Source organism: Cygnus olor, chromosome Z (genome assembly GCF_009769625.2).
Source record: "Cygnus olor isolate bCygOlo1 chromosome Z, bCygOlo1.pri.v2, whole genome shotgun sequence".
Lineage (NCBI taxonomy): Eukaryota > Metazoa > Chordata > Aves > Anseriformes > Anatidae > Cygnus > Cygnus olor.
In genome coordinates, this window is record NC_049198.1 from 59,212,031 (window position 1) to 59,237,615 (window position 25,585).

Genomic DNA, 25,585 nt, shown 5'->3' on the forward strand with positions numbered 1-25,585 from the left:
ACTGCTATATTAAAGAATCTCTCCTAGAAAGGCAGATTGGAAGAAGAAAAAAATGAAGGACTTGAAAATCAGCTCTACAATCCCATAATTACAGCTGCACTGAGTCAGGAAAAGGTCAATCTCATCTCAAAATAAATGAGAACAGTCGCTTAGGCAAAAAGTCTAACAACAGGGCAAAGATACAACATGCCCTCCCAGTCTTCCACAACATGCATTTAGCAGATTATTGAACCAGAAGATTTATCTGCTTTGTATTTTACATAGCTCTTGATGGAACTTTCTTCCATGGATTTACTTAAGCACCTTTTGAACATTTTTGTATTTTTGGCATGAATCATGCCTGGTAGCAGCACACTGCTTTGTGCAACTCCAACTGTTGCACAAATATTTTATTTTGTCTCAAATCTTCCACTCATTTCAAAAAATCCATCCTGTGTTCCTCACAGTTCCATGTTTATGGAAAGAAAAATAATACCCTGTGAATGATTGTTCCTTAATCACAAACTCCACCTTGTTATTTTTTCATACATCTAATACATGGCTCATCTCTTATCCCAATGAAAGCATCATAGTCCGTTTAATCTCTCCCAGTAGAGGAGTCAACACATATCTCTGATTATCCTTATCATGCTTCTGCATCATTTTTAAGATCAGAGTAACAAAGGCATGGGTGATAACTATTGAAAACATGACAGTCCACAGGTTCAGGGAACAGCATGCTCTTCTCATCCCTCCCTCAGTAACTCCTTATGCTGTCTCTTTGCTAGACACTGAGCATAAAGCCGACAACGTGAAAGAGTTGGCTTCACTGACTGCTGCACGGTGAAGTACCAGGAGAGTCAAGACAGCTTACAAAATAGATGTCAGTATTTGTAACCAGCTGTGTGCTCTAGCTCTCAGTTTCTTCCTTGCTTTCTCACACTGTCAGGTTTTACAACTTCCAGCCCCTTAACAGTCCCAGACAGGACAGCTCACTGCCACTCCAAGCGTTGGAAGATGGCTTCCAGATGTAGCATGTTTTTATATGCATCTTCTCCCCAGTGAGCAGTTGTGCTTTTCCTGCAGCATCATCTCTAGAGTTCACTTTCAGCCTGAACAAGCAGTTCACCTGATATAAAACTAAGCCATATTAGTTTCCACTAAGCTCTTCAAGTAGTATTACTGACAGCAACCCACTACAAGCATTAATACCACACATCTTTTCAAAGTGCAACTTGAGCAGCAAAAAAGGCTTTACAGAGGGGCACGTAAGCCAGAGTTCTTTGCCCAGAGCAGGTGGTGACAGACACTGCTGTATGAAGGAATCGTGGCTACTTAACTCACTAATCCACTTTTAACCTCAGCCTTTGGTTACTACAGGTCACTGAGTTAAGCATTTAATTCTCACGTAGTGAACCAAATGCAAAGCTACAGTAAGTCAGCAGGAAAAGAAATTAAATTACACTTTAACAGGTAAAATATTTTCTTAATACTGCACCCATTAATCAGTGATTCTTATTTGCACAGAATCTACTCCCAGGCTAAAAAGCACGTGCTTATTACAGAGTAAGCTAGTAACTCTGGCAAACATGTTTCTGTCCTGTACTGAAAACAGCAACTGTTTTTGCACACCATAAACTACAGAACAATTCTCAGACTGAAGTTCATTTTAAAGAAATTTGAATTGTGCTTTCAAATCTTATAAAAGAGAAGGAGAAATGATCGTGGTAGTTGAACTCACTGCATTAGTTTCCTACGTCATTACTCATTCAGAGCAGACTTTAGAGTCAGAACTAGAGCATGGCAGCTCTTCAGATACCGGTATTATTGCCAGGAACACAGCTGCAACAGCGACGGAGTTCATTCAAAGTCTGAGAAAATTTTAGAAAAGGCTAGGATCTGATTTTCATGGGAGATTGTCTTTTTTGTTTGTTTTTTATGGTTTACCTTGAATTTACACCATTTACACAGAACTGGCCAACTGCGTATCTCAGCAGTGAATGAGACGTTAAACTGTGAAAACTCAGCTCTTAACAGCTGCTGGGTGATGCTTTGTAAGCATGACTGAGAAGTAACGCAAAATCACATAGGATGGAGTAAACAACCAAACTGTAAATGCTTCATACAGGATGTGTGCTGCCTGACAGGCAAACTAAGCTTGGTGGCCCTGAAAGGTGTTTTACATGTGCAGACACAGACATGGAGAAAAATAAATCAATTTCTAAATAGAAAGCATGCAAGAAAAATAACTTCCAATCTTTGTTGTAATGGTTGTTTAGACGTGACTAACACTGTTTAAAAACATGAGTCAGTGAGAATCTGCCCAAGAACTGCTTTTAAACTGCCATGTTAAGAAACTAAACCTAGACCCTTTGAAGCTGCACTGGTGAGAGTCCCTGCTCTGCAACTTGCCTATCCCTTTTGTTTTAACAATTCACTGAGGAAAAAAAAAAATGTATATATAGCATTGGGAACACAAACTGTAGTTAAGAGACCCTGCTTCTCAATACTTACTCTTATCCCACAATGCAAAGATGAACCTCTTCCTTTGTACTTGTCTCTCTACTAACAACTTCTACTTCAGCTGGATGGAGTGGCAAAATCATAAATGTTCTTTCAACCCTGAGTAGTATTATTTCAGAGGGACAAGAGCATTGGATTCAGATTCCCTCAAACTGAGGAAGCAATTAAACTCAGCTCTTCTCTTCTGGGGCAACAGTTTAGAATATTAGGCAATGGGAAACACCATCCACCAAGTATTTGCAGTAAATCTTTTGACCCTCCTTCAGAAGCCAATGGAGATACTTAGCACGTAAAGACCTCAGCTGCAACAGAGTGATACAGTCAGAGTTTCTCAGCTTGAAAAAAAAAAAAAAAAAAAGCTGTCAGGGTTACTGGGCATGCAGAGACAGACATCTAGGCAACTAAGCAAAAAATGTTAGGTGCTGAGTTTTTGACTCATTGTTTTGTCAAATCACCCTTTTCTGATTTGTCCATCCAAATTCCACCTATAAGTAAGGGTGGGAACATAAATCCCTTCCTGAATCTGAGCCTCATCTCCTTCTCTCAAATATGCCTAATAACCAGAGATGTGTGCTTCAGCACTGGTAATTAAACACAGCAGACCATACAAGTCCAGAGGAGCCCTGGCAAGCTTGTTACTGCTGAGGACCAAGCACAAACATCTACTAGTTTTGTACTCCTGGCAAGCACAAACATCTACTAGTTTTGTACTCCTGGATTTACCAGTGCAATGAGTAATGGATAGCAGGGTGAAGAGCACTGCTGGAAGAGGCCTTTCCCAGCTCTTCCCTGCCCACACATCACAAGCTGAGCTTCCTCTGCACTCAAGAGGACAGAGCAGGGCAGAGACATGAAGGACTTCATGCCTATCCTGACCAGTGCCCCTTGTGCCACAATCTGTTTTTTCAGGTTTAAAATGGAGACTGTCTTCCTATTAACATGCCCTGATTTGTGGGTTTCTGAACTCCACGTCACCTGGAACCTCTGCTCCAGTGCAGCAGAAGACTGGGGCTTGCTGAAATGAATTACCTCTGTTAGCTTTGTCAGCAGAAGATCAGAGAGTCCTAAATCTTAAGGTCAGGAAAAGCTGCAATGAATGATTACTAAATGTGTTGCTCTGTCCAATGCAATAAACAGACTCTTAAAAGCTGGAAGGCAACTGCTGGTCTACCTACCTTTTCACTGGGGAAGGTGCAATGATTTTTGTAGTTCCTTCATTATCCCCATTTGTTGCAATCTGGTTCATGCTGCTGGATCCTGAAAAAAGAAAATACAGGATAGCCCCCTTAGCAGATTTGTTGGCACATCTATTCAGCCTAATCACCTCCTGAACCCAGTGTGGTATGTGAGATAAAATAATACACAAGACATCTGGTGCATGTTGTACTTGCTAAGGGCGTATAAGGATCACACTTTTGTGTCTTATCATTTTTTCTAGTTTCAGCACATCACAAGTAAGTTCAACGTGGGGGACATTCACCCACGTGAGAGAGGGGAATTAGCTGCTGTTGTTCCCACAGGGATACTGTGCTACTGCAACCAGGAGGGAGTTTCCTGCTCTCTCACTAATGAGAAGAAAGGTATGAGGAGAATATAAGGTAACTAGGTATGGTCTACACTATGAAAAAGCTTGGCAATCTCCTGTGTGGTTACTGTGGCCTCTAAAACAATTGTTAGATTAGATGGTAAAGCAAGAGGAATATGTACATTGCAAGGAACCCTTTGAAATCAATGTAGCAGCACTGTGCACACAACACTAATAAATCCTAAATCATGACCAGGAAAATAAAAACTGTAAACCAAGGTTTTGAAAACTAATAATGTAAGTATATATAAAGAGAATAAAGAATAACATTTGGACAAGAAACAACTAAGGCTCACTTTCTATGAATAAGAAAAATTTGGCCAGTTTTGTGCCCAATACTGAACACTCTTTGCTCCTGCTCTTTCCACACTGTTGGCAAAGAAGCCTCCACCAGAGCCCTGAAGAAGTAGGATGGACATGCACTTCCCCTCCATGCAAGAGGCTTAAAAGAAACAGACTGGTGTATTTGTAATTTAGGAGCACTGAGGGCCAAGGGAATCTGGATATTTCATTCTGAATTAAAGACACAGTGACATGACACAGGTATGATGTACAGATGTATACACCTCAAAACTGCTCTGTTTAGCTTGGTATACAGCACAGGTACATCACGCAACTCTGGTAGAGAATTAACAACAAACAAAAAAAAGATGTATTAATCACCAAGAGGAGTCTGTTTCTGTTAGCACTATATTTTTAGTTTCCATGCTGTGCCATTAATATTAATTTGTAATTTTTCTTCAGTTCAGACGTTGCCTTTCCATCTGACTGGCAGTTTCAGTCATTTCTTACAAAACCGCTACCATCTCCAAAAACAGATGCTAAGTAAAACAACAAAGCAACACCACTAATGACATGCATCAGCTCTGGACTGGACGGTGAAGATGTTCACTGAAGATAACAAAACAGATTGACTGAAATCTGTAAAACTGGTAACAAGGAAATGCTGTATCTTTTCATGCACAAGCAATGGCACTATAGTGTTCTTAATACAGCCGTACAAACTCAGAGCCTTTTTGTTTTGCTAAAAACTAAAACATAATGTCTCAAATTAAGCTGTGGCTCAATTTTACTTTATCAGCTTTCTCCACATCTCAGAGAAAGAATCTTTCCATGACACTTCACAACTTCCCATACCTCCCTTTTAACGTACAAAGTCTCTGCACTCCCCTCTACTTCAGCACAGACACTTGAGGTATCCAAAGGCATCTTGTCAGGCCATCAATTGCATCTCCAGAAGGGTGTGGGCCTCCTACATATCAAATCTGTCAGTCTTCTGCAGATTTCTCATACGCTGCAGAGGGCCACAGGGGGCATTAGTCACCTTTGATCAGGGAACTCAGCCAAGCCCTTATTTGTCTGACCTTTATGGATTTTAATGATTTAGTTTACTCCTTCCCCTACTTAGTTTTTCAGAATAGTGCCTGGCAGGGAAGGGGAGCAGCCTGGGTCCTGTCTTGTACATCATTTGCTCCTCTGAGGCACTTTTTATTTTTTATGCCAATGTAAGGACTAGTAAGAATTTGGAATATTCTAAGAAGGAAATACAGAATGGGAACAAATTCACATACAGAACAGAAAGTAAAGTTTGGGGAGCCTGAATGAATCCTCTGTTTTATTCAGGACAAGACAGCCAGCTCTGCAGACTGTCTGAAGCACTATAAATCTGCCTATACGATTGTTTCATGTTTTCAAGAATGATGCAATAGCTACAGTTTCATTATGACCTGCTTGGTAAAATGACAGAATTACTGAATGAAAAATTAATGGGTTGAGAAACCCCAAACTTCCATGAATGAATGTGGATGAGAAAATGGTCAGAAAAAAGAAAAAAAAAAGTCCCATCTTCATTAAGAAAAAAAAAAAAAAAAAGACTGCTACAAAAATTCTTCCTGAGACCTAAAAATGCCTAGGGTCAAAAAATCACATTAAAAGAAAGATGACAGCACATAGGAATAAGAGGCAGAAATTTCCCACCTTTAAGGAAGATACTGGTAGTGAAAAGAAAATGGAGAGGGTTGAAGTGTTAAACAACAAGGATATCTCAGGGTTTCTGACTTTTTTTTTCATGGATATACATATAGCTTGCCTTTCCTAGGCCATCAAATTTATGAAAAATATATTAATAATAAAAAAAAAAACCACAACACTATGACATCTTTACTAATGGAAGTATTGACATCAGCAAAGCCACTGCTTTTCCAAACAAAGGAAATGATTTCAGTAATTCAGATGCTGCTGCATAAGTGACGTAGCTTCCTATTAAGCCCCTCAGAGTGCTCATTACTTGATGGAACGACAAGAGCTCATGCTCCAAAACATGTCAAAGCAATGAAACAAGTTCCAGAAAAAGAGCCAGGGGCCAGTTGCTCCAGACCTGATCCTTTGCTGTGTTTGGCAATAACCTAATTATTCACCAGACAGCCCAGCCACCTCTGAGTGTCAGAAGATGGGATTATGCGATGCAGTCAGTCCACCCTACTGCAGAAAGTCTGATGCCTCTGCAGCTCCATGGGCTCCCTGCATGAACAGTGGTGCTGCAGAGTCTATGCAGGGTACATCAGTTTTCAGAGCAGCCAGCTCTGAAAAAAAGCACCAGCTCCTTCTCACTGCTGAGTTTCCTGGTTACCACTGTACTTATTTAACAAGTACCTAGCTGAGGGAAGAACAGAGAAACGACACCATACCAGCAGCTATCACAGAGGCAGAATCCAGACAGAAATACAAAATAACTCTCTTCTACTGAGAGAAGCCCTCATTGAGCCACATTGGACTGACTCCACTGTTGCCCTTTAGGACAATAGGAGCTTTTGTTTGCTTCTTCTAAAAAACAAACTCTTTTGCTGTACGATTCTTTTGTACAAATAACCAGCTTAATTGGGAGGAAAGCCTTCTGTCCACACTTAGAAAAGTAACTTGAAGTATGCTCCACCTCATGTGTCTTTTACTACTGTCACAGTACCGTTCTCCCAACATATATCTCTGTATCACACAGTATGGCTATTCTAAAAGAACAGACTCCAGAAAAATTGACCAAACACTAACCCCATTACAGTGTCTTATCTATATTACTGTTTCTTACATGCCAAGGTAATAGACCTCTCAAAATACCTTAGAAAACCAGAAATCTTCAACTTGTAGCAGGTTTTTTGGGTTGATTGCCTTTTGTGAGGTAAGTTACTGTCAGCGTTCACTGAACTGAATTTTTCCATAAACATGAATGCATGCTTTGATTAAATTTACAGCAAGGTTAACGTTGATTTGTGCATTCAAATCTAAATAGACTACTAGATTTTAAAAACTCAGAAGCCCAAAATCTTAGGAGCCTGGTGAGCTAATTAAGTCATGCCTGTTTCTTATCAACTAAAGCAATTTCATTGACATTATCTGAAAGCAGTGTTTGTATTTAAATCTATTAATGAGGGCAGAAGATAGTGTGATCAAAAGGAAACCATGAAGTAAGAGTTCATGCTTTGCACTGTATGTTACTAAGAGCTTATAAAAATGAATGGACTTCAAATGTCCACACTCACTTAGCTTGTCCTGTGATAATGGTTTTTTTTCCGAAGTAATTTCCATACCTGTCATCTCATTTCTGCTGAGACTGCCATATCTTGAAATACAGCAGTGGTCACATCCATCCTTTTAGAAAATCTGTTATTTCAAATAACCTTTAAAGTCTAAAGCTCAAAGTAAATAACTAAATAGATACAATTAACCCAATATTCAGTTTGTAAAAGTTAGCTTTCAAACCCAATCTCACAGTTTTCTGGGAAACGACTGGTGATTTTGAATGCCCCAATCCAACAGCTCTATCTGCCATCACTGAGGTGCATGCAAAAGAAGGATAATGACAGCTATCTGTGATATTCCATAGGTCAGTCAATGCAGGGATTGTGAACACCTGGGTGCTATAGTTTAGAGACTATAAGAATACATGCAATATTGTAATTTTAATACTTGCTCCTGATTTTCCACCTGGCTTATAAATCAGAGTGCCAGGGTTTACTTTATAGTGGTTATACAACTACACAGCGTGCAAGGCATTGGCAAATCAACTCCTCAGCTAGCAAAAAACAAGAAGCCCTAAGCAATGTGTTTTCCAGGACTGAATAAACTCAGACCCATGGCAACAGGTCTGGCCACATCAATGTTTGTCCAGAGAGAACGTTCCTGAGGAACTTCTCGAGTGCAGCCTTCAGTTGAAAGAATAATGAACGCTTTCATCGAGCAACCCGTACCCATTATTGCGAAAGCTGAATATTATCAGTCTTGCCATAAGAGGGTAAGGCAGAACAATAAGTGATCCTGTTCCACTGTTTGAGTTTATGATTTGCAACCAGAACAAAATGTGACTGTAACTCTCTCTCAGCTGAAACTGGGAGAATAAACGAACTAAACAAGCTATGCATGCCTCAAGTTCAAGGCTTCCCAAAACAAAACAAAACACCTTTCTCCACTTGAGCACCCACTTGAAAAACAACCTAAGCATACACAAAGGAAAAAAATGCACTAATATAAAAACACTGATTGCACAGTCCGTGAAGTTTCCTGGACTGGTCTTTCCACTAATTCTAGCATAGCTGAGATATGGTATGAGTTAAGCAAGTGATAAAATGCAGTTTACTGGAATTTAAGCAACTGTAATCTGGATTCTAGGAAAATAATCTGCCATACTAAAGCCAAACTGTCTATACATCCTATCCTATCGAGGGAACCACTCAATGGCTGTGGCTATTATACAAGAAAGCTAGTTTCTCTCCCTTCACAGTATTATGTCCTTTAATTGCTCTCCTAAAGCACACTAACTGCAAACAAATATATATGTATATATTTTTTCTATCATTGTCTTGGTACCTACTCCAACTTTTAACCCACAGTTCACCAAGTGTCTGCAGCCCTAATGACTTTAGCACATTTTAATGGACCTACAAGACAAGAAAACATTTGGTCACTCATTACCACAAATTATAGCTAACCTCTACATTCAAGTGTCAAAAAAAAAAAAAAGAATGCATACTAGGCAACTGGTAACACCAGAACATGTATAAAAAATAAAGGAACAACAAAAAAATTAATGAGATATTGGAGGTTAGAGACTTTAGTACTTCACACTGACCTCTACAACCTCTACAGCTGCAGCAGCAATGTAGATGGCACGTGCTACAGACATGAATTTGTATCTAGTGGTTGACCTAATTGTCCAAAAACACAGATGATGCTGGGTCTGTGACAGAACAACTAATTAAACTGGCTGCAGAAAGAGAAGCATTTGTTTCATGTGCTTAACTTTGCAATCTTAAGAAAAGGAAGAAAAGTAAAGAAAGTGAGGCAAGACGCTGAACTTGGAGAAGGCAAGAAGGAAGTTACAAATAGTAACTATTTGTAAGCTGTTATTGGGCTCGGGGTTTGTGAGAGGGTAGAATAAATGGAACTCTGTTGTTCATTACAAAAAGATAAATTATAAGCCATGTTCAGCTGGATGGTAATTTATGTGGCATTTGCAGAAAACACCTTAAGAAATATCCAGCAGATGTAAACTAAAATCATATGGTTTAAAATGTTGAACAAGGCATATTTAATCTTATTACACCATACTAGAAACAAAATTAAGAAAAAAGGACAAGCCATCGATGAGATCCACTGACATGATCCCATTATGTGAAAGGAAAATTTATTTTAAGATGTAACATCATATTATTCTCTAAAACTTTGCCTGACTGAAGCGTTTTAACTGTTTTTAACTGACGTGTTTTAAGTGTTTAAGACTGCTTACTTCGGCAGTCACATTTTCTTGACAAAAAAATATTTTGTAAAAGTAAAATACATATTGGGTTAGTATTTTTCACCTAATGTTGCTTAAAATCTATCAAATAGACCTGATTCCCTGAGTGAAATGGACTCAATACTGCTGTATCGAAGATCCAGTTTAGGGGGAAAAGGGTGCATTTATCCTGGTGACACGCAAGAGACTGCCATATGGAGTCTGTCACATGGAGGAGAAATGACATTAACTTTCCTTCAGTGTCTGAAAATGCATTTAAATGGACAAAGAGAACTAGCGGTTTATCAGCATGAATACCCAGATACAAAATAAAAAAATTAAGACTCAAAATAGATTCATTGACAGAGAAGGATAGATTTTGAATAACACAGCTCTCTTCCTTTAGCTCGCGTATAATGTGGGAAATGAATCAAATTCATTTAATTTAAAAATCTTTTGAGGTAATAAACCTACATCAGTGGAGAGCGACTGCACATTTGAAACACTTGGGTTATCAATTAAGCCACATTAAAAGCAAAACAACAAGATTGGGGGGATAGAAATTACACAAATACTTATGAATAAGATGGTTAAAAAAAAAATCTTTTTTTAAATCTTCAAAGTAAGACAAAGTATTTAAATACGCCAAAGCAAGCAGGCATTGCCTGGGGAACTCTGAATCACATTACAAGAGCAGAGCAGGTCACAGGAAGGTTTCTGGTTTCCTCATAGTTCCAATTAAAGACACTGAAACCACCAACAAGCACAACACACTCATCCTTACAGCAATACTGACTGACATTCACTGCCTGTGCTAAGGCAAACATTATTTTTAACTAAGGGCTGAGTTTCAGCTGACAAGTTTACCCCTGAATAGCCACACAATTTTCTGCACAGCTGAACAGGGGAATAACGAGGTGGGAAATGCCATTAATCTTGAAACACCACTCCAAGAATGGGATAGCCCAGCTGAACAAAAGTCTAAGTCACTAGGTTCAAGGGTGAACAGCATCTATGAGACAAGTCATAGATGAGCCACAGAATATCCTGAGCTGGAAGAGACCCACAAGGATCATCAAGTCCAACTACTGGCTCCACACAGGACTATCTAAAAATTAAACCATACATCTAGGCATTCATTGACAAAAAGATGCCAAAATCTGAATGCAAAACAGTTATTTTCTTACTCTTAAAAAACAAACAAACAAAACTGTTGTGAACTGCTTATATTTTCCAAGGGCAAAAACTGTAGTTACACTACATTTCAATACCCACTGCAGCTAAAAGGCAGGACACACTGGCTTCATTTTTCAGTCAAAAGATGGCATCCAGAACAAACATTGGACACCTCTAGATGTATATACCTGACCTCTTTTTAAAATCCAGACCTCTCAAAAGTATGTCATGGTGTACTAACCCATGACGAAAAGAAAGCTTACTTACGTTTTAAAAGCCCAGGCAAGTTGTTCCCAACCCCCTAACACACATGTGCATATGTACCCAACTCCATGCATGAGTTCCACTGAAATCTGTATAACTACAGTCAAAACAAAGCTAAGCATATGCATGTAGTCACATGTAGAACTGGCACCTGACATTAGGAAAGATTTTTGCCCCTATTACTAGATTTCGGTAAACATTTATTATTTTACATATGACTCTTGTGATTAGCACTTCATTTTCCATGTTTCCTCTAATGCCTACAAAAACTTCCAGCTTCCCCTGGTGTTTTCAGCATGCAGTTGTGAATTTCCAATTCACAAATCTGAAGCATTTTAAAACTGCAGAGGGCATGGCATTAACTTCTACTCCACTTAACATCAAAATAAAGGGATACTGCTCTAGCTTTACTGAACTGGGAAAAGGACGTAGGGGAGTAGCAGCCCGGGTCAAGCAGGTGGAACAATGATATTCCAGCCAAGCCACTTGATTATAAAACTAGAGAGACAGTATTTCTCTGCCCATTTTCAAACTTCCCTAACACACTTTATGTTAGACCTACAAATGCATGTTTTACCATATCTGATCCACAAATCTTTTTCGCTTTTATCCACAAAGTTGGAGTTTTCAGATCTACTTAACATTACATGCAAACACTGACCTAAAAGAAGGCAGAATCCATTTTGAGAGATACTCAAGGACACTGCAACAATTTTGATTCACCTTTTGAAAGTGAAATGAACCACAGACCAGGGACAAAGTCTTTCCACAGGCACAGCATAGAAGGACTTACCTGTCTGTTGTGTCCTTTTCGGGTATGTCTTACTGCGACTTCTTTCAATACACTGGTCAGGCCGCGGAAGCTGAACAGAAGGATCTCTGGTCATTTGCAGAGACATCCTGCCACTTGAAAACACAACAAAATAGACTGTGTAAACACTTGGGGAACTGCTCGAAGAAACAGAGGATCTTTAGGTTGAAAAAAAGTGCATGGTGTTCAGACAGCACATTTTGATAGCTATTCCTTTCTCTTTTGCAGCTCTGATACACCTGCAGAGAGTAACACTACCCTGCCTGCAACTCACTTTTGTTTTGAATCATTCATTGGCACAATCGTCAACAGTTTGTGCCAATCTCTTCTACAAAAGGCACTTACTAGAGGATCTAAGCAAACAAAAAAATGCCAGCTTACTAGGAAGAGGCTAAGATAGCATGACCTTTTGTAACCTCTTATCTCCTAACATACGACTTTCTCATGTAAGTAATCAAATAAATAATAATTTGCTTAGATCCTGAATTCCCTCGGTAAGTTTTTATCTCAGGAGAACACACAGTTAACATTGCTCATTTTCAATCAGTAAGGGGCTACTGGCTCTGCCACAGTGGAAGGCCAGTAAAAAGGGTATGGAGAACCCAGTGCAAAAGCAAACTGTAATACAAAACCTGATCCCCTCTTAAAGTAAGGATCTTCCTCGATGCATGATTTTTAAAGTAATGAAATGCGTTATTCTATGCTCATTCTAATGCCTGTCTCCATATGATTAAGCAGAATAAGGTGTTCATAACAAAAGTTTGAAACAAACACCATATTCCTCCGCAGAACTCCACGCTTGCTACTGGAAATTTACAATATAAAGAAAGTAACAGCATTAACTCCCAGTTGCTGTAACAACTGCAGTTCCATGACTTAGAAGTCATCAGGTATCATGCTACGCTAGCAAGTGCCAAGCAATTATACAGGTGTTATGGATGTAGATTTTCTGAGCTATGTGAATCTACTCCACTAGGATGATTGCATTTTCACCAAAAGCCCCACAGGAGCAGTCAGCACTGCAGAATTATGATCTTCTCAACAGCTGTAAAAGGATTAAAGGACAAAAAAAAATAATCTAACATTACATCAAAATAATAGTGCTTTTTGATATTTAATTTCAAGGGTGTTTTTTTCCTCCCAAGTTAGCCATAAAACACTTTCTCTCAAATTTTCAGTTTTGCAACCACACCAATCTCACAAATTCCAGAAACAGTTTTAACTAAATGTCTGGGGACAACATCTTCTGCTCACACTAACATCTCCACATATTAAACAACATATTTAACAAAATATCTGATTTTTAGATGGGTTTTTGGTTTTGGTTGTTTTTTTGTTTTTTTGTTTGTTTGTTTGTTTTCGGGGAAAGCTGTCACCCAATGAGAAGATCAAAAAAAATGAAAAAGGATAGTATTATGGTCCCCATGCACACACCACCCAACCCAATGATGGAATTTTCCTACAAAAGGCAAACAGGGAAGACAATCAGTGTAAAGAAAACATTCTCAAAGCACATACAAAATGGTATTATTGCCACTCTGAATTCCAGAAAGAGTTAATCTGTCAAACTCCACTTGATTATCACATGCATTTTTTAAAAGGGAAAAAAGGAAGACCTATGGAACCACAGGCCAGCCAGTCTCACCTCTGCCCAGTAGACTGATGGAGCAGATCCTCCTGGAAGCTACGCTAAGGCACTTGATAAACAGTTGACTAGTGACTGCCAACATGGCTTCACCAAGGGCAAATTGTGCCTGATTAATCTGGTGGCCCTCTACAATAGACTTAAGCACAAATGGATAAGGGAAGAGAAACTATTGCTGTCTACCTTGACTTATGCAGAGTACTTGATACTGTCCCACACAACATTCTTGCACGTAAAATGGAGAAACATGGATTTCACGGGTGGACCACTTGGTGGATAAGGAATTGGCTGGATGGTCACACTCAAAGAGTTGCGGTCAACAGCTCAGTGTCCAGGTATATACCAGTGATGAGTGGTGTCCCTCAGGGGTAAATACTGGGACCAGCGCTGTTTATCATCTTTGCTGGTGACATGGACAGTGAGATTGAGAGCACTCAGCACATTTCCCAATGACCCCAATGTGTGTGGTACAGTTGACATGCTGGAGAGAAGGGATGCCATCCAGAGGGACCTGGACCGGCTTGAGAGGTGGGCCTGTGTGAACCTCAAGAATTTCACAAAGGCCAAGTGTGTCCTGCACCTAGGCTGGGGCAATTCCAAGCACAGAGACAGGAGCAATGTGCACTTGCAGCCCAGAAAGCCAACCAGATCCTGGGATGCATCAAAAGAAACATAGCTAGCAGGTAGAAGGAGGTGATTCTCCGCCTCTACTCCACTCTTGTGAGACCCCATCTAGAGTGCTGCGTCCAGCTCTGGGGCACCCAACGAAAGAAGGACATGGGCCTTCTGGAGCAGGTCCACAGGACGGCCTCAAAGATCATCAGAGGGCTGGAGCACCTCTCTTATGAAGACAGGCTGAGAGAGTTGGGGTTGTTCAGACTAAATAAGAAAAGGCTCTGGGGAGATTTTATAATAGCCATCCAATACTTAAAGGGGACCTACAGGAAGGCTGTGGAGGGACTCTTGGTCAGGAAGTGTAGTGACAGGACAAGGGGTAATGGATTTAAGCTAAAAGAGGGTAAGTTTAGAATAGACATAAGGAAGAAATTCTTTACTTAGTGAGTGGTGAGAACAGGTTGCCCAAAGAGGTTGTGGATTCCCCATCCCTGGAAGTGTTCAAGGCCAGGCTGGATGGGACTTTAAGCAACCTGGTCTAGTGGAAGGTGTCCCTGCCCATGGCACTGGGGTTGGAACAATATGGTCTTTAAGGTCCCTTCCAACCCAAACCATGCTATGATTCTATGATCACTATTTATCACTAGCTCTGTGTAATCAATGCGGTGTAAATAGGTGTCACAATCCACATTTACTAGAGCATCCACTCAGGTCAAATGAAAGTCAAACACTGCAGCAAAACAGGGTACACTTCATACTAGATGAGAAAAATATACTTTAAAATGCTCTAGAAAAAATTATCATTATAAACATAGTTGTCAGTAATAATTACCATTTCAGAACTGCAATCCATAGCAATGGAACCAATAAGTTCCATCCTTGGAACTTATTAAAAATATAAAATAAGAAAAAAAAATAATAAAATATGTACATTGGCCAAGGAAGAGGAACTTAGACATACCACTGACAGGAATAAGTCAAATGTACTAACTGCTTCACAGCATTTTAAAATTCAGAGGAATATCCTGGAAGATACAAAGTTTTCACTTCCCACAGCACACTGCCCTGCTCCAATCTGCCAATATGGTACAAGAGGGGAAACTCATGCTCTCATCCTCGGTACTCTGGCAGGAATTAAGTGGACTCCTATCCAGTTTCACTGATGGAGCTTTGAAGGTCAGGATCAAACTAGAAATCCCAAAGGCAGTAAAATCATTCCTCTATCATCTAGAAAAAGGAGAAGCTGGGTCATGTCAGACCACACAACAACCTAAATAATTTGGGTTATGATGAAATATGTTGGAGAGGATGGAACAGAAGCACACCAGTGATCCTAGCTGGAAACAGTCCAGAATCAGTCATATGAGCTCAGGCTCAGCACTGGCATAGTCATTTCCCCACCAGCAACACCTTCCCTACAATCAAGATTTTAAATCTAACAGTAACAGAGAGATGACTCTGAATTCTTATTGACTGAAGACAAGTGTAATAGTGCTACCATTACACACTGCTATTAGTAGCTACCACAGCTACTAACTCCAGTCCAGGAGCTGATAGATTCAGTGAGGGGGATGGTTTTCTTGTTTTCAGAAAAATCTTCCCAGCAAGCAGTGACAAAGAGCTGCCTAACAAATAATGATCATCACTCTTACCCATGATGATCCATGTATTTCATGAGTGATGGTGGAAATATAGGCAGGAAAGACAGACAGACAAGCCAAAAATAAACCTAAACAAATCTGCTGTATTTGCAGGTTGTGGAAAACACCTCTAGAATTTATCATTATAGCAAATAGGGCCTTTTCAGCCAGCAGCTTCAAAATAACTATAGAAGATGAAAAACTACCTGTATTCCTAATTGACCCGCAGGAAAAACGGAAATGGAAAAAGAAAGGGGACTGGCTTTCAGATATGATTTTGATTTGCTGCTTTCAATCCTTCCTTTGAGGTTTACTGAATACCAAACTCTAAAGCAATTCTAAAAGTCAGATATAAATTATGTGGCTCAAAATTGCTCAGCCAATGTGACAGAACTGAATTTAAAGCAGTGGTCTCCAATTGCCAAATCCAGTGCCTACAAAGACTCTGTTATTTCAACAGACTTAAGAACATAAAACTCAAGAAAAACTACTGGGTTTCTTACATATTGCATTTTTTTCTATATCCTATATTATTCTAGTCTTTTGTGTCCCTGCAGCTAGAGCATCTTAAACCCACTCTGCTTACCACTTCTGCCACTGTACCACCATATTAACTACCCTTTATGTCACACTGCCTGCTGGGTTAACTCCAGCTGAAATTGAGAGTAAGTACTCCCTATACATCCTTACCCTGGAAGATACTGCTTCTTTCAAGGTTTGCGGCCTTGAAAGCTTATCCAATTTTTCCCAGCCACTCCAGTTAGAAAAGACATGCCCACCTCCCTTGAGATCTGCCCTTATTTATGTTATTAAATCTACAGCACTACATCAATTCTGCTGCTACAAGATTAAATATAACCATCCAGATCAAGAGCCCTTGCAGGAGCTCAACTGCTAGGTTACTGCAGCATTAAAGAAGGACTGCACGGCTACAGATTTTCTACACTTTTCTGCATCCATTATTTAATTCCTAGAATAAAGGCAGCAGCCAACATGCCTCCCCATTTTGGTATTTCTCAGTTGTCAGAAAAAAAACCTTTAGGGCACAAACATAATTTCATGACTTATAATGATATTTTGACTTAAAGCTTTGCCAGGGCTACTCTCACCTTCACTATGAGCTCCAGCAGGCCCTAGCCAGCTCTGGGAATCCAGACATTGAGAAGTAACTTTCAAATTTGTCCCCAAACACAGCCTTGTAAAGTGGCCCTGACTCTTGCTTTGTGAACAAAACTGCCCTGACTTATTGTCTGGGTGAGGTTTTTCTTACATTGGAAGAGAAGAGGAAAAGGAATTAACTGAAAAGAAGTTTAAACAATTAAATAAATTTACCTGTATCGATGTTTATAACCTATGGATCCAAACTTGCTGAATTTTCTTGACAGAGAGCTTGATTCATTCTCTGGCACTCTATGCAGTTCAAAAAAAATAAAACAGAGTGAGTTGTACAAGTAGGTTTCAGCCCTCATTCCCAAGAAAAGGAAAGAGAAATACAAACTCTAAATTCCAGAGAAGTAATTTTCTGCTTGTTCCTCTTCATCCCCACCTCCAGACAGACTTTTGTGGGGTTGATAGCTCCACAAAGCAACATGTTTATGCCCTCCTCTTTTGATTATGTATCTATTTATTTCAGGGTCTAGTGTAAAGCCTTTTGCTTAATATTTCATAGGAGCAGGCAAAACCATCATGCCACAGTAATGAGACTGTGGCAGGAATTCTGAGCTCACACATTCACAGCATTGCTAAAGCCAACACCAAGCATCCCTTCCTAGCCACAGGCCCTTGCGCATTTCTGCTAGTGTTTTTGCAACAGTAGAAGAAAGCATTTTGAGAGCTGTAATACCAGAAACATTTTATACTCTTTGGTAAGTCAGCAAAACATTATAGAATTTAAGGGAGCTCTTCTCTCAAAAACCAAAAATTCTGTGCACTGTAAAGAATCCTAATCAAATATCACAGGAAATAGTTCTATATGAAAACAAAAAGCTGCAAGTCAATGCTGCTACAGAGAATTTAGTGCTTAAATATGTACACATGTGTATAACAGCTTAAATTCTGCTTTATATATATGTGGATACTTCAGTTAAAACCTACTTTGTGCAACTTGAAATACTGTATCAAAAAAAAAAATCTAAGACAAAATAAACCATTGAATTACCTGAAGATTTCTAAATGTTTGTTTTATATCATCAAAAGAAAACAGAAGGCATCAGCTTTTAAGAACATTTTATAATCAGGACGCAAAATGTTTTGCCAGGCTGGAAGCGTGATAGGTTCTTATTCAACATTGGCTTTCTCCAATTGGCTTTTTTGGTTGAAAAGCCGCAACTACAGCATCACTCACCTGAAAAACGTATGATGTTCTACACAGCATTTCCAGAGATGTTTGCAGGTGATCTTATCACGTGCTTCAAAAAAGAAGGAAGTTTCATTGCACTGAAGACAAAAGGAAACAAATCAATATTGATATGAGGGATTTTGCCAGTGAAAAAAGAACACAAGAACTTGCCATCTCATATAAATGCACATAAGAAAAGACATAAATATGAATAAAATCAGGTTATATAATTCTCTACAATTGTTCATTTAAAATAGTTCTTCTTTTTGGTTTCTCATTGGCTGAAAGTAATTATTTAAGGAATTGATTCCTTAGATATAAAAAACAGAACAGCAAGATGATTATTGAAACAGTTCTGTTCCTTGATTCTGGTTCATAGATGTCAGCTTTCTTCCTAACAAAAAAGCACAAAGGTTTTTCATATAGTTCACTTCAGATCTTTCCTGACTGCACCTCAAATGAAAAATATAATCTTCCTAAAGCTCTGCTTAGCAATATGCACAAGGACAGGAATAAGCTAGGGAGAGAAACTCAAAATTTGTGATAAGTACTATGAAGCAACAACACAGGAAAAATGCACAAGACATCCATGTAGAGGAGAAATGACATAAAACTGGATATCAAAAAGATGAGACAAAGGAAAGATAAAGAAACAAAAATTAGCTAACTTCACTGTGATTCAAAATACTTGCAAAAAGGTCAAAGGTTAAAATCATCAAAACCACTTGCAAAGGCAACAGTTATGTGAAAGAAGATGACAAAAAGGGATATACAAAGCTTAAAATCTATTCACTGGTAGTTTGGCAGTCAGTGCAGTACACATGCAGAAACAATAAACCACAGGGAGAGATGAAAGAGAAGCCATGCATATACAAACTATAAAATGCTTCCAATAGACAAGAAGCAACAGACTCATCACAGTGCTTGTTTCCAATGAGTTCATTGTTTCCAATGAGTCCATTCAGCAATGTTCACATAAAATACACTTCCATGTATCTGTCACTCAGTAAACTCAAGTGCTCCATTTCATATCTGTTGTTTGCACAACAAATGAGTAGTCCCATTGACTCCACCGTGAATCCTCAGCATGGTACAGTACTGTCAGTAACAGTAACATAGCCAAGTCCTAAAACCAGTCCTAAAGCGGGGGAACACTTCCTGAAGAAGATTGCCAAAGATAAATATCTATTTACGCGAGAATTTTCAAGAATAACTACACTGCTCATGTCCCTCTGGCAAGTCTGGAGCCTACCCACTGAAAGATCATACTGCTCTTTTATGTTCAGTGACATTGGAACTAAGAATTTAATGAAGGAATGTCAATGTCAATTATTTTACATACAGCAGAAACATGGTTGAAGATTTAATGATTTAATTTAGACTACAGTTTCTACATCAGACTGTTACCTGGTATGTTTGCATTTAAACCCACACAACTGTAGCCACTTTTAAAGAATAATATCAAATCAGGGCTCTGGTATTGCAAAACCTTATGCAATATGATGATTCATTTTAACTTCTGTCAGGAAAGAACTCTGACTCACATTTAATGTGCAGGATCTTGCTCTTTCTTCATTCTTCACTTCTAACTTCTACTTTCAGGCAAAGAATCTTGTGCTGCACTTGAATTTATTTAATTATACAAATCCAGGAGAAGAGAGTTCATGAGTTCAGGAAGGACAGGGACAGAGGTGTTGTTTTTTTTAAGTGAGTTTTTAAAATAAGGTATTTCTGCCATATGTTACTATTAGCCTGAATGCCACTGAAACTGAGGGAAAGATTCCTATCAAATAAAAGGTTCTACTTGTCTATTTTTCCTTCAAAGTTAGAGTTTTAGGATTTTTCCATACGTAAAACAAATGATACGTAACATATCTAAATCAATCAGTGACTAAAAGGGGGAAGGTATAGCTACATCATCACACGACTGAAAGATCTGACCAGCAAACATCAGTGATTCCATCCTCTGTATGCATTATTTTTCAAGGGGAAGAAAGCTAATCTCAGCTGACAAGTAAAAAACTTGATGATGAACTATGTGTTGAAACATCTATATCTAGTATGTGGCAATCATGGGCTGAAGAATCAAAGTAAGAAGCAGCCTAGCCCTACAAACACAAATCATCAAAAAGGTAAGTTATGGAATTCAAATTTGGGAAATAAAACAACTGGTTAAAAAAAAATTAAGGGAGGGTCCAAAAAGCTTTCTGATAACACACTCTGGTTATCAGGAATTTGAAGGAAAAGCACACATCTGAGAACTAAATACTGCTTCATAATGGATGCTTATAATAACCCAAACAGCACAGTTATTTTTTCCTAAAAGGAAAGAAAGCCTAGAACATTCACCCCCAACATTTTTCTCAGCTTGAACTACAGTAATTTCTTTATAGGTAATGAGAGCTAGTTTAGTGGTCTTTTTGTTTTTCTAATATATCTGAAGCAAAAGAAACAAATAGCTACTGTATTTTTACTAGTGATTTGCAGATCACAATTCCAAACTCATACTGCATTGTCTGGGACCTCACGCACCACTCCGTGCTACTCACCCTGTGGCTTTCAGAGAGCCCCGTGTGTTAATGATGAGGCATCATAAACCATCACAGCCTACTGCTTCCAGAGCAGCCCTTGCTGTCTGTACACTCTGAAGTCCTCCCCTCTGCTTCGCACTCACTTCGGTGCTTGTCTCATCTTTCAGGGAAGCCACTTGTGCTCACCAGACAAGCAGAAAAACACTTACGTTTGTATGGTGATTTTTGATCACGTCTATGACTTGCTGAAGTGGCTGGCTATTGAGCTGTTTGATTACCTTCTCCTAGTCCTGAGAACACAAGAGGCTGAAACACTGCAAGGACATACACTGAACACTCCTCTCCTTTCAAATGCTTTAAAAGCTTGTCCTGCCATCTCTAAAGCATCCTTAGAGCTCATGCTGCCATAGCCTCACCACCATTTTTACCCATGGGAGGAGGGACAGACAGAACAGCACAGGGGATGCCCATAGCTTGACTACACTACATGCTTAAGAAAGGGCTCCCAAATGTGCAGCCAGGGCCCTTTACTGCTTTATGCTGCCTCTCCAGTCAGCTAGAAGACTGGCCTGGCAGCACCTTTGAGAACTCCACGAAGCAGCTGGTAGTTGGTGCAGCACTCCACCACATCCCCCTGCTTACTGAAAGCAAGTTGCTAATGCACTGCGAGGGAGACGAGTCAGGAAGCACGTTGCTCTACCAACATTTGATAGGTTGCCACAAGGCAGTCCACAGATCAAAAACTTGTTGAAAACCCATGAGGCAGAGCAGGCTTTAGCTGCTGCAGCTTAGGATATGTACTGGCCAACACCTATCCAAGCTCAAGAAAAATAAACAAAACAGAAAACACCCCACAACAGGAATTTGCCAGCACACACACCACTCTTCTTGGTGGCACTAAGTATTAATACAGCATTAGGAGGTACCTTGTCCCACTACAGAACATACTGCCTGTGCATATACATGTGATACACATGCATTCACATGTAACAGAAATACTAAAGGTAGCTCTGAAGTTACTGCTTCAAAACATTATTTGTTTAATATTTGTGCCAGGTCTGGCACACACCTGGATACTATCAATTGTTAACTCCAATTGGAAATATTCTGTCTTTATATATTTACATAATGCATACCAGTCATAGCTTACATAATGGACAATGTATTACCAGTTACATAAGGTCAATCTTTAAGAAAAAAATCAGGAATTAAAATCATTAATGATGTGCCAGTTTGTATGAAGCATATCAAGATCAAAACAAAAGTATCTATGCCTCATTTTATAGCAATTTAAATAAATACTAAGGAGGAACATAGAAAAAACACACTAACACCTTACTGGCAATGAATTTAGGCTTATCCAGGATTTATTTTTATTGTAGTTCTCCTTCAAAATTGTTCATTACTGAAAATTTTACTATCAAGATAAGCCATTCTTACAATTTTTGACTCAAAAATGGTTTAATAAAGGAAAAAAAATCCAGTCAACTAAAAAATACCAGCCCTATATTAACATCACTGGACTTGCTCACCTCCAGCCTCCATGACCACTTTGGCATCAGTGGGTACAAATGATACAAAAGTCATTTGTGATTCTTAAGCCATAACAAAGTTCAGATTTCTGTTTTTGTATCCAATGGAAAAATATGCTAAACTGGACTTCAGAAAAGGAAGAACATCTCTTCATCCCTTGTTAAATCTTCTCAAGAAACAGTAAGAGGAGTAAATCAAATGAAAGTTCCTGCTTAGAATTTGTAACTCAAGGTGGAATATAGTGTGTGATAGGCAAGAAAGGGTCTAACTGGACCACCTTATTAATGCAATTATTTTTCAGACTTCTAACATTTATGAAAAGCAGGTAAGGAAGGAAGGAAGGAAGGCAGGAAGAAAGGAAGGAAGGAATGAAGGAAAAAATATATTTCCAGTGTTTTCCAAGACAATTTAAAAGAACACAAAAATCTTGTATTTAAAAAAGTTTCAGCCACCAGAATGTGGACTATTATGTGCTTTGGAATTGCCCTGAAATTCTTCTAGTATTCATCAGTGATTCATACTGCTCGTGAAAACACTCTTTACCTACTGCACCTTATGAATTCAGCTGAGCCTCTTCATTTGACTAAGAAAGATTACAGAGGAAGACATGTCTTGAAAATGTGTAAATCACTTTTAATTGCACTGTTTGTGGGCTTGTTCTGACTTGAAGTAAACCAAATTTCAAAATCCCTCAAAACAAAAATTTCAGACTGCCAAAAGACCCTTCTCTTCAAACAAGAAATAATGAAAACAAGTCTTTTGCACATTCAACACTTTCTGGTTTGGTGAAGGAGAAACATGAAAAGTTGCAGTGACAGAAACTTTGCATAAATTCTGAGAAGGGATGAAATCATTCACTTACATGTTCAGACACAGTGCAACCAAAGTAAAAGGTGCTGTTACAGAAAACAGTATGGGGTTGCAGGGAGCCCTACAGAAGTACTTGGTACCTACAGGCAAAAAAGCTGCATGTCTCTAACTCCTGCACATTATTACATCTAAGTTCCCAGCCTATAAAATCAAACCATGTTCTTCTCTATTTTGTTCACTTGCTTAGCTGAGAGAAACCTGAAAAGAAAGCTGTGTTCCTCACACAGAGGAAGAACAGAGAATGAGCTGCATTCCCTCCAACCACTCATCTTTAGGCAGCACATCCTTTGGGATCAGGCCCTGTTTTATTGCAGCAAGGGCCTTCTGCAGCCACCTGTATTGCTGGATCATTTCTAGCAAGGCTGCTCAACAGACATGTATGCTACCAGGAATTATGCACAAGTATCAGATTTATGTCTTGATTTTCTTAAGGGAACCTGCATGAAAATACCCTTTCATCACCTTCAAAAATTCTCTGCAACTGTTTGCTGTGTTCAGAGAATCCTCCTGTGCCACCCACACCAGAGACAAGGTTCCTCGTTTCATGCTGTTACTTCATGGGTTCGCAGAAAGCCCTCGTGGTTCTGTCTCAGAATTCAAAGCACATGTCCAGTCAGGGGACAATGAAATATTGATTCAATGATTAACATTACTGAAAAAGAGTTTCTTTCACCTGGTCCAGGTCTCAACATCTCACATGTCAGGATAAGTCACTGACGGGCAAATACTCAGGGCAGTATTATGTTTACGAAGGGTGAACAGCAAGAGTCTTAGGGAGAAAAAATATAATACAGGCAAAGCAGTGAAAGATAAAATCAAAATATCAATAGCCATGCTTGCACACAATAGCAACAGGTATGTAGGAAAAACACACAGAATAAACAAGTTAAATACACAGGAAATCAGGAAATGTCCTTATAGAAGATATCTGCAAAATTACAAGAGCCTACCCTACAAAACAGGAAAGGTAAAGCACCTCATTTTATTGTAAGAGAGTAAGTATAAATATCTCATGCTCATTAAATCATCAAGTTTATGAAAAGCGAAACAAAGTAAACAGAGTAAGCTCAGCAGCAGCAGCAGCCATAAATAATTTTGACACAGGCACCCCACAGATATATTTCTAAGACAGCTCACGGACATGGAGCTGTACATTTAGACTGACATTTCTAAACCTGTCAAGGAGATCAGGATGTTCACTTCCACTCATTTAATGGGACTTGCTCCAAGTCTTCTGGTAGGTTTGAAAAAAAACTCAGACAAATATGAAGAAAAGAATATCAAAGATGATATTCTCAGAAGATATCTCAAAGACGATACTCTCAGAAAGAATATCAAAGATGTTCCCATAAGAAACCCCATTCAGGGGAAGAACAACACTTCACAGGCACTAAAAGCATGAAAGGCTTCCTCTTGATGAACACATGCATGTACCCCAGAAAGGTGCCTGTCAATGTAAAAGTAGCTAGTGTGTGGAAACATGAGTGACAATCCATCCTTCACAGAGTTTTCACCATGATATGGAAAATGCAAATCACACAAAGCACTCTGAAATAATAATAAGCTGTTCTTACTGTGTGATGTTAACTCCTTTGCTATATGTCAAAGATCCAACTAAAATGTGGGAAAGTCTCCATTATTTCACCTCTCCCTAATATTTTCTGGCATGCTTTCCAACTAGTTTAGTAGACAGCATGCTTCCACCTATTTCCTATGGAGAGTGTTCCTCACAAATGCCTTTGCCTCTGAAGCTTTTCACTGATGTTTGGATTGTTTTTTTCTTTATGCAATTGTGCTCCTTGTCTCATACTTGTTAATAACTCATCCCTCCGAACATTTCTCCCTTGAAATTTTCTTAGACTCATATCCATTTTCAGTCTGTACTCGAAAAGATTTATGTACTTAAAATTTCAAAACACATCCTTCTAAGTCCACTGTGTTTACTTCATCAAACGGTAAAAGGAAAAAAAAAAAAAAAAAAGGTTATCTTTCCAAGACAGGGAGACAAGAGTAGAAACAGCTCTCCAAATCTTTCTTTTGACCACTTCTGGCGCCCTTTACCTCCTTCAAAGTCTGGCAATATCTTCCTAGTAAATGAATTGCCTAGAAATGACTTACACATTCCAGACTTGGTACGCCACAACTGTAACAAGTGAAGTATTAATGCCCTGTGCTGTGCAGTGATATCCCAGGATGCAGAACAAAGAAAAGTGGCATATTTACCCTCCTATCATATAATACAAATTCAAGTCCCATGGGGAAAAACAAAGCGATAGCATTTATTTCAAAATATGAAGGAATAAAAGGCATT

General features: G+C 39.0%; 1 protein-coding gene across 2 annotated transcripts in view; it reads right to left on the reverse strand.

The window, feature by feature from the left end:
- Positions 1-25,585, reverse strand: part of EPB41L4A (erythrocyte membrane protein band 4.1 like 4A) — a 134,820-nt gene that overhangs the window by 28,440 nt on the left and 80,795 nt on the right. For both annotated transcript variants that reach the window (XM_040541487.1, XM_040541486.1), the window contains exons 10-13: positions 18,347-18,438; positions 17,335-17,412; positions 12,085-12,197; positions 3,678-3,759 (exon numbers count right to left, since the gene is read on the reverse strand). In XM_040541487.1, the coding sequence (XP_040397421.1) occupies positions 3,678-3,759; positions 12,085-12,197; positions 17,335-17,412; positions 18,347-18,438 (365 nt within the window). The remainder of the gene's footprint in view (positions 1-3,677; positions 3,760-12,084; positions 12,198-17,334; positions 17,413-18,346; positions 18,439-25,585) is intronic.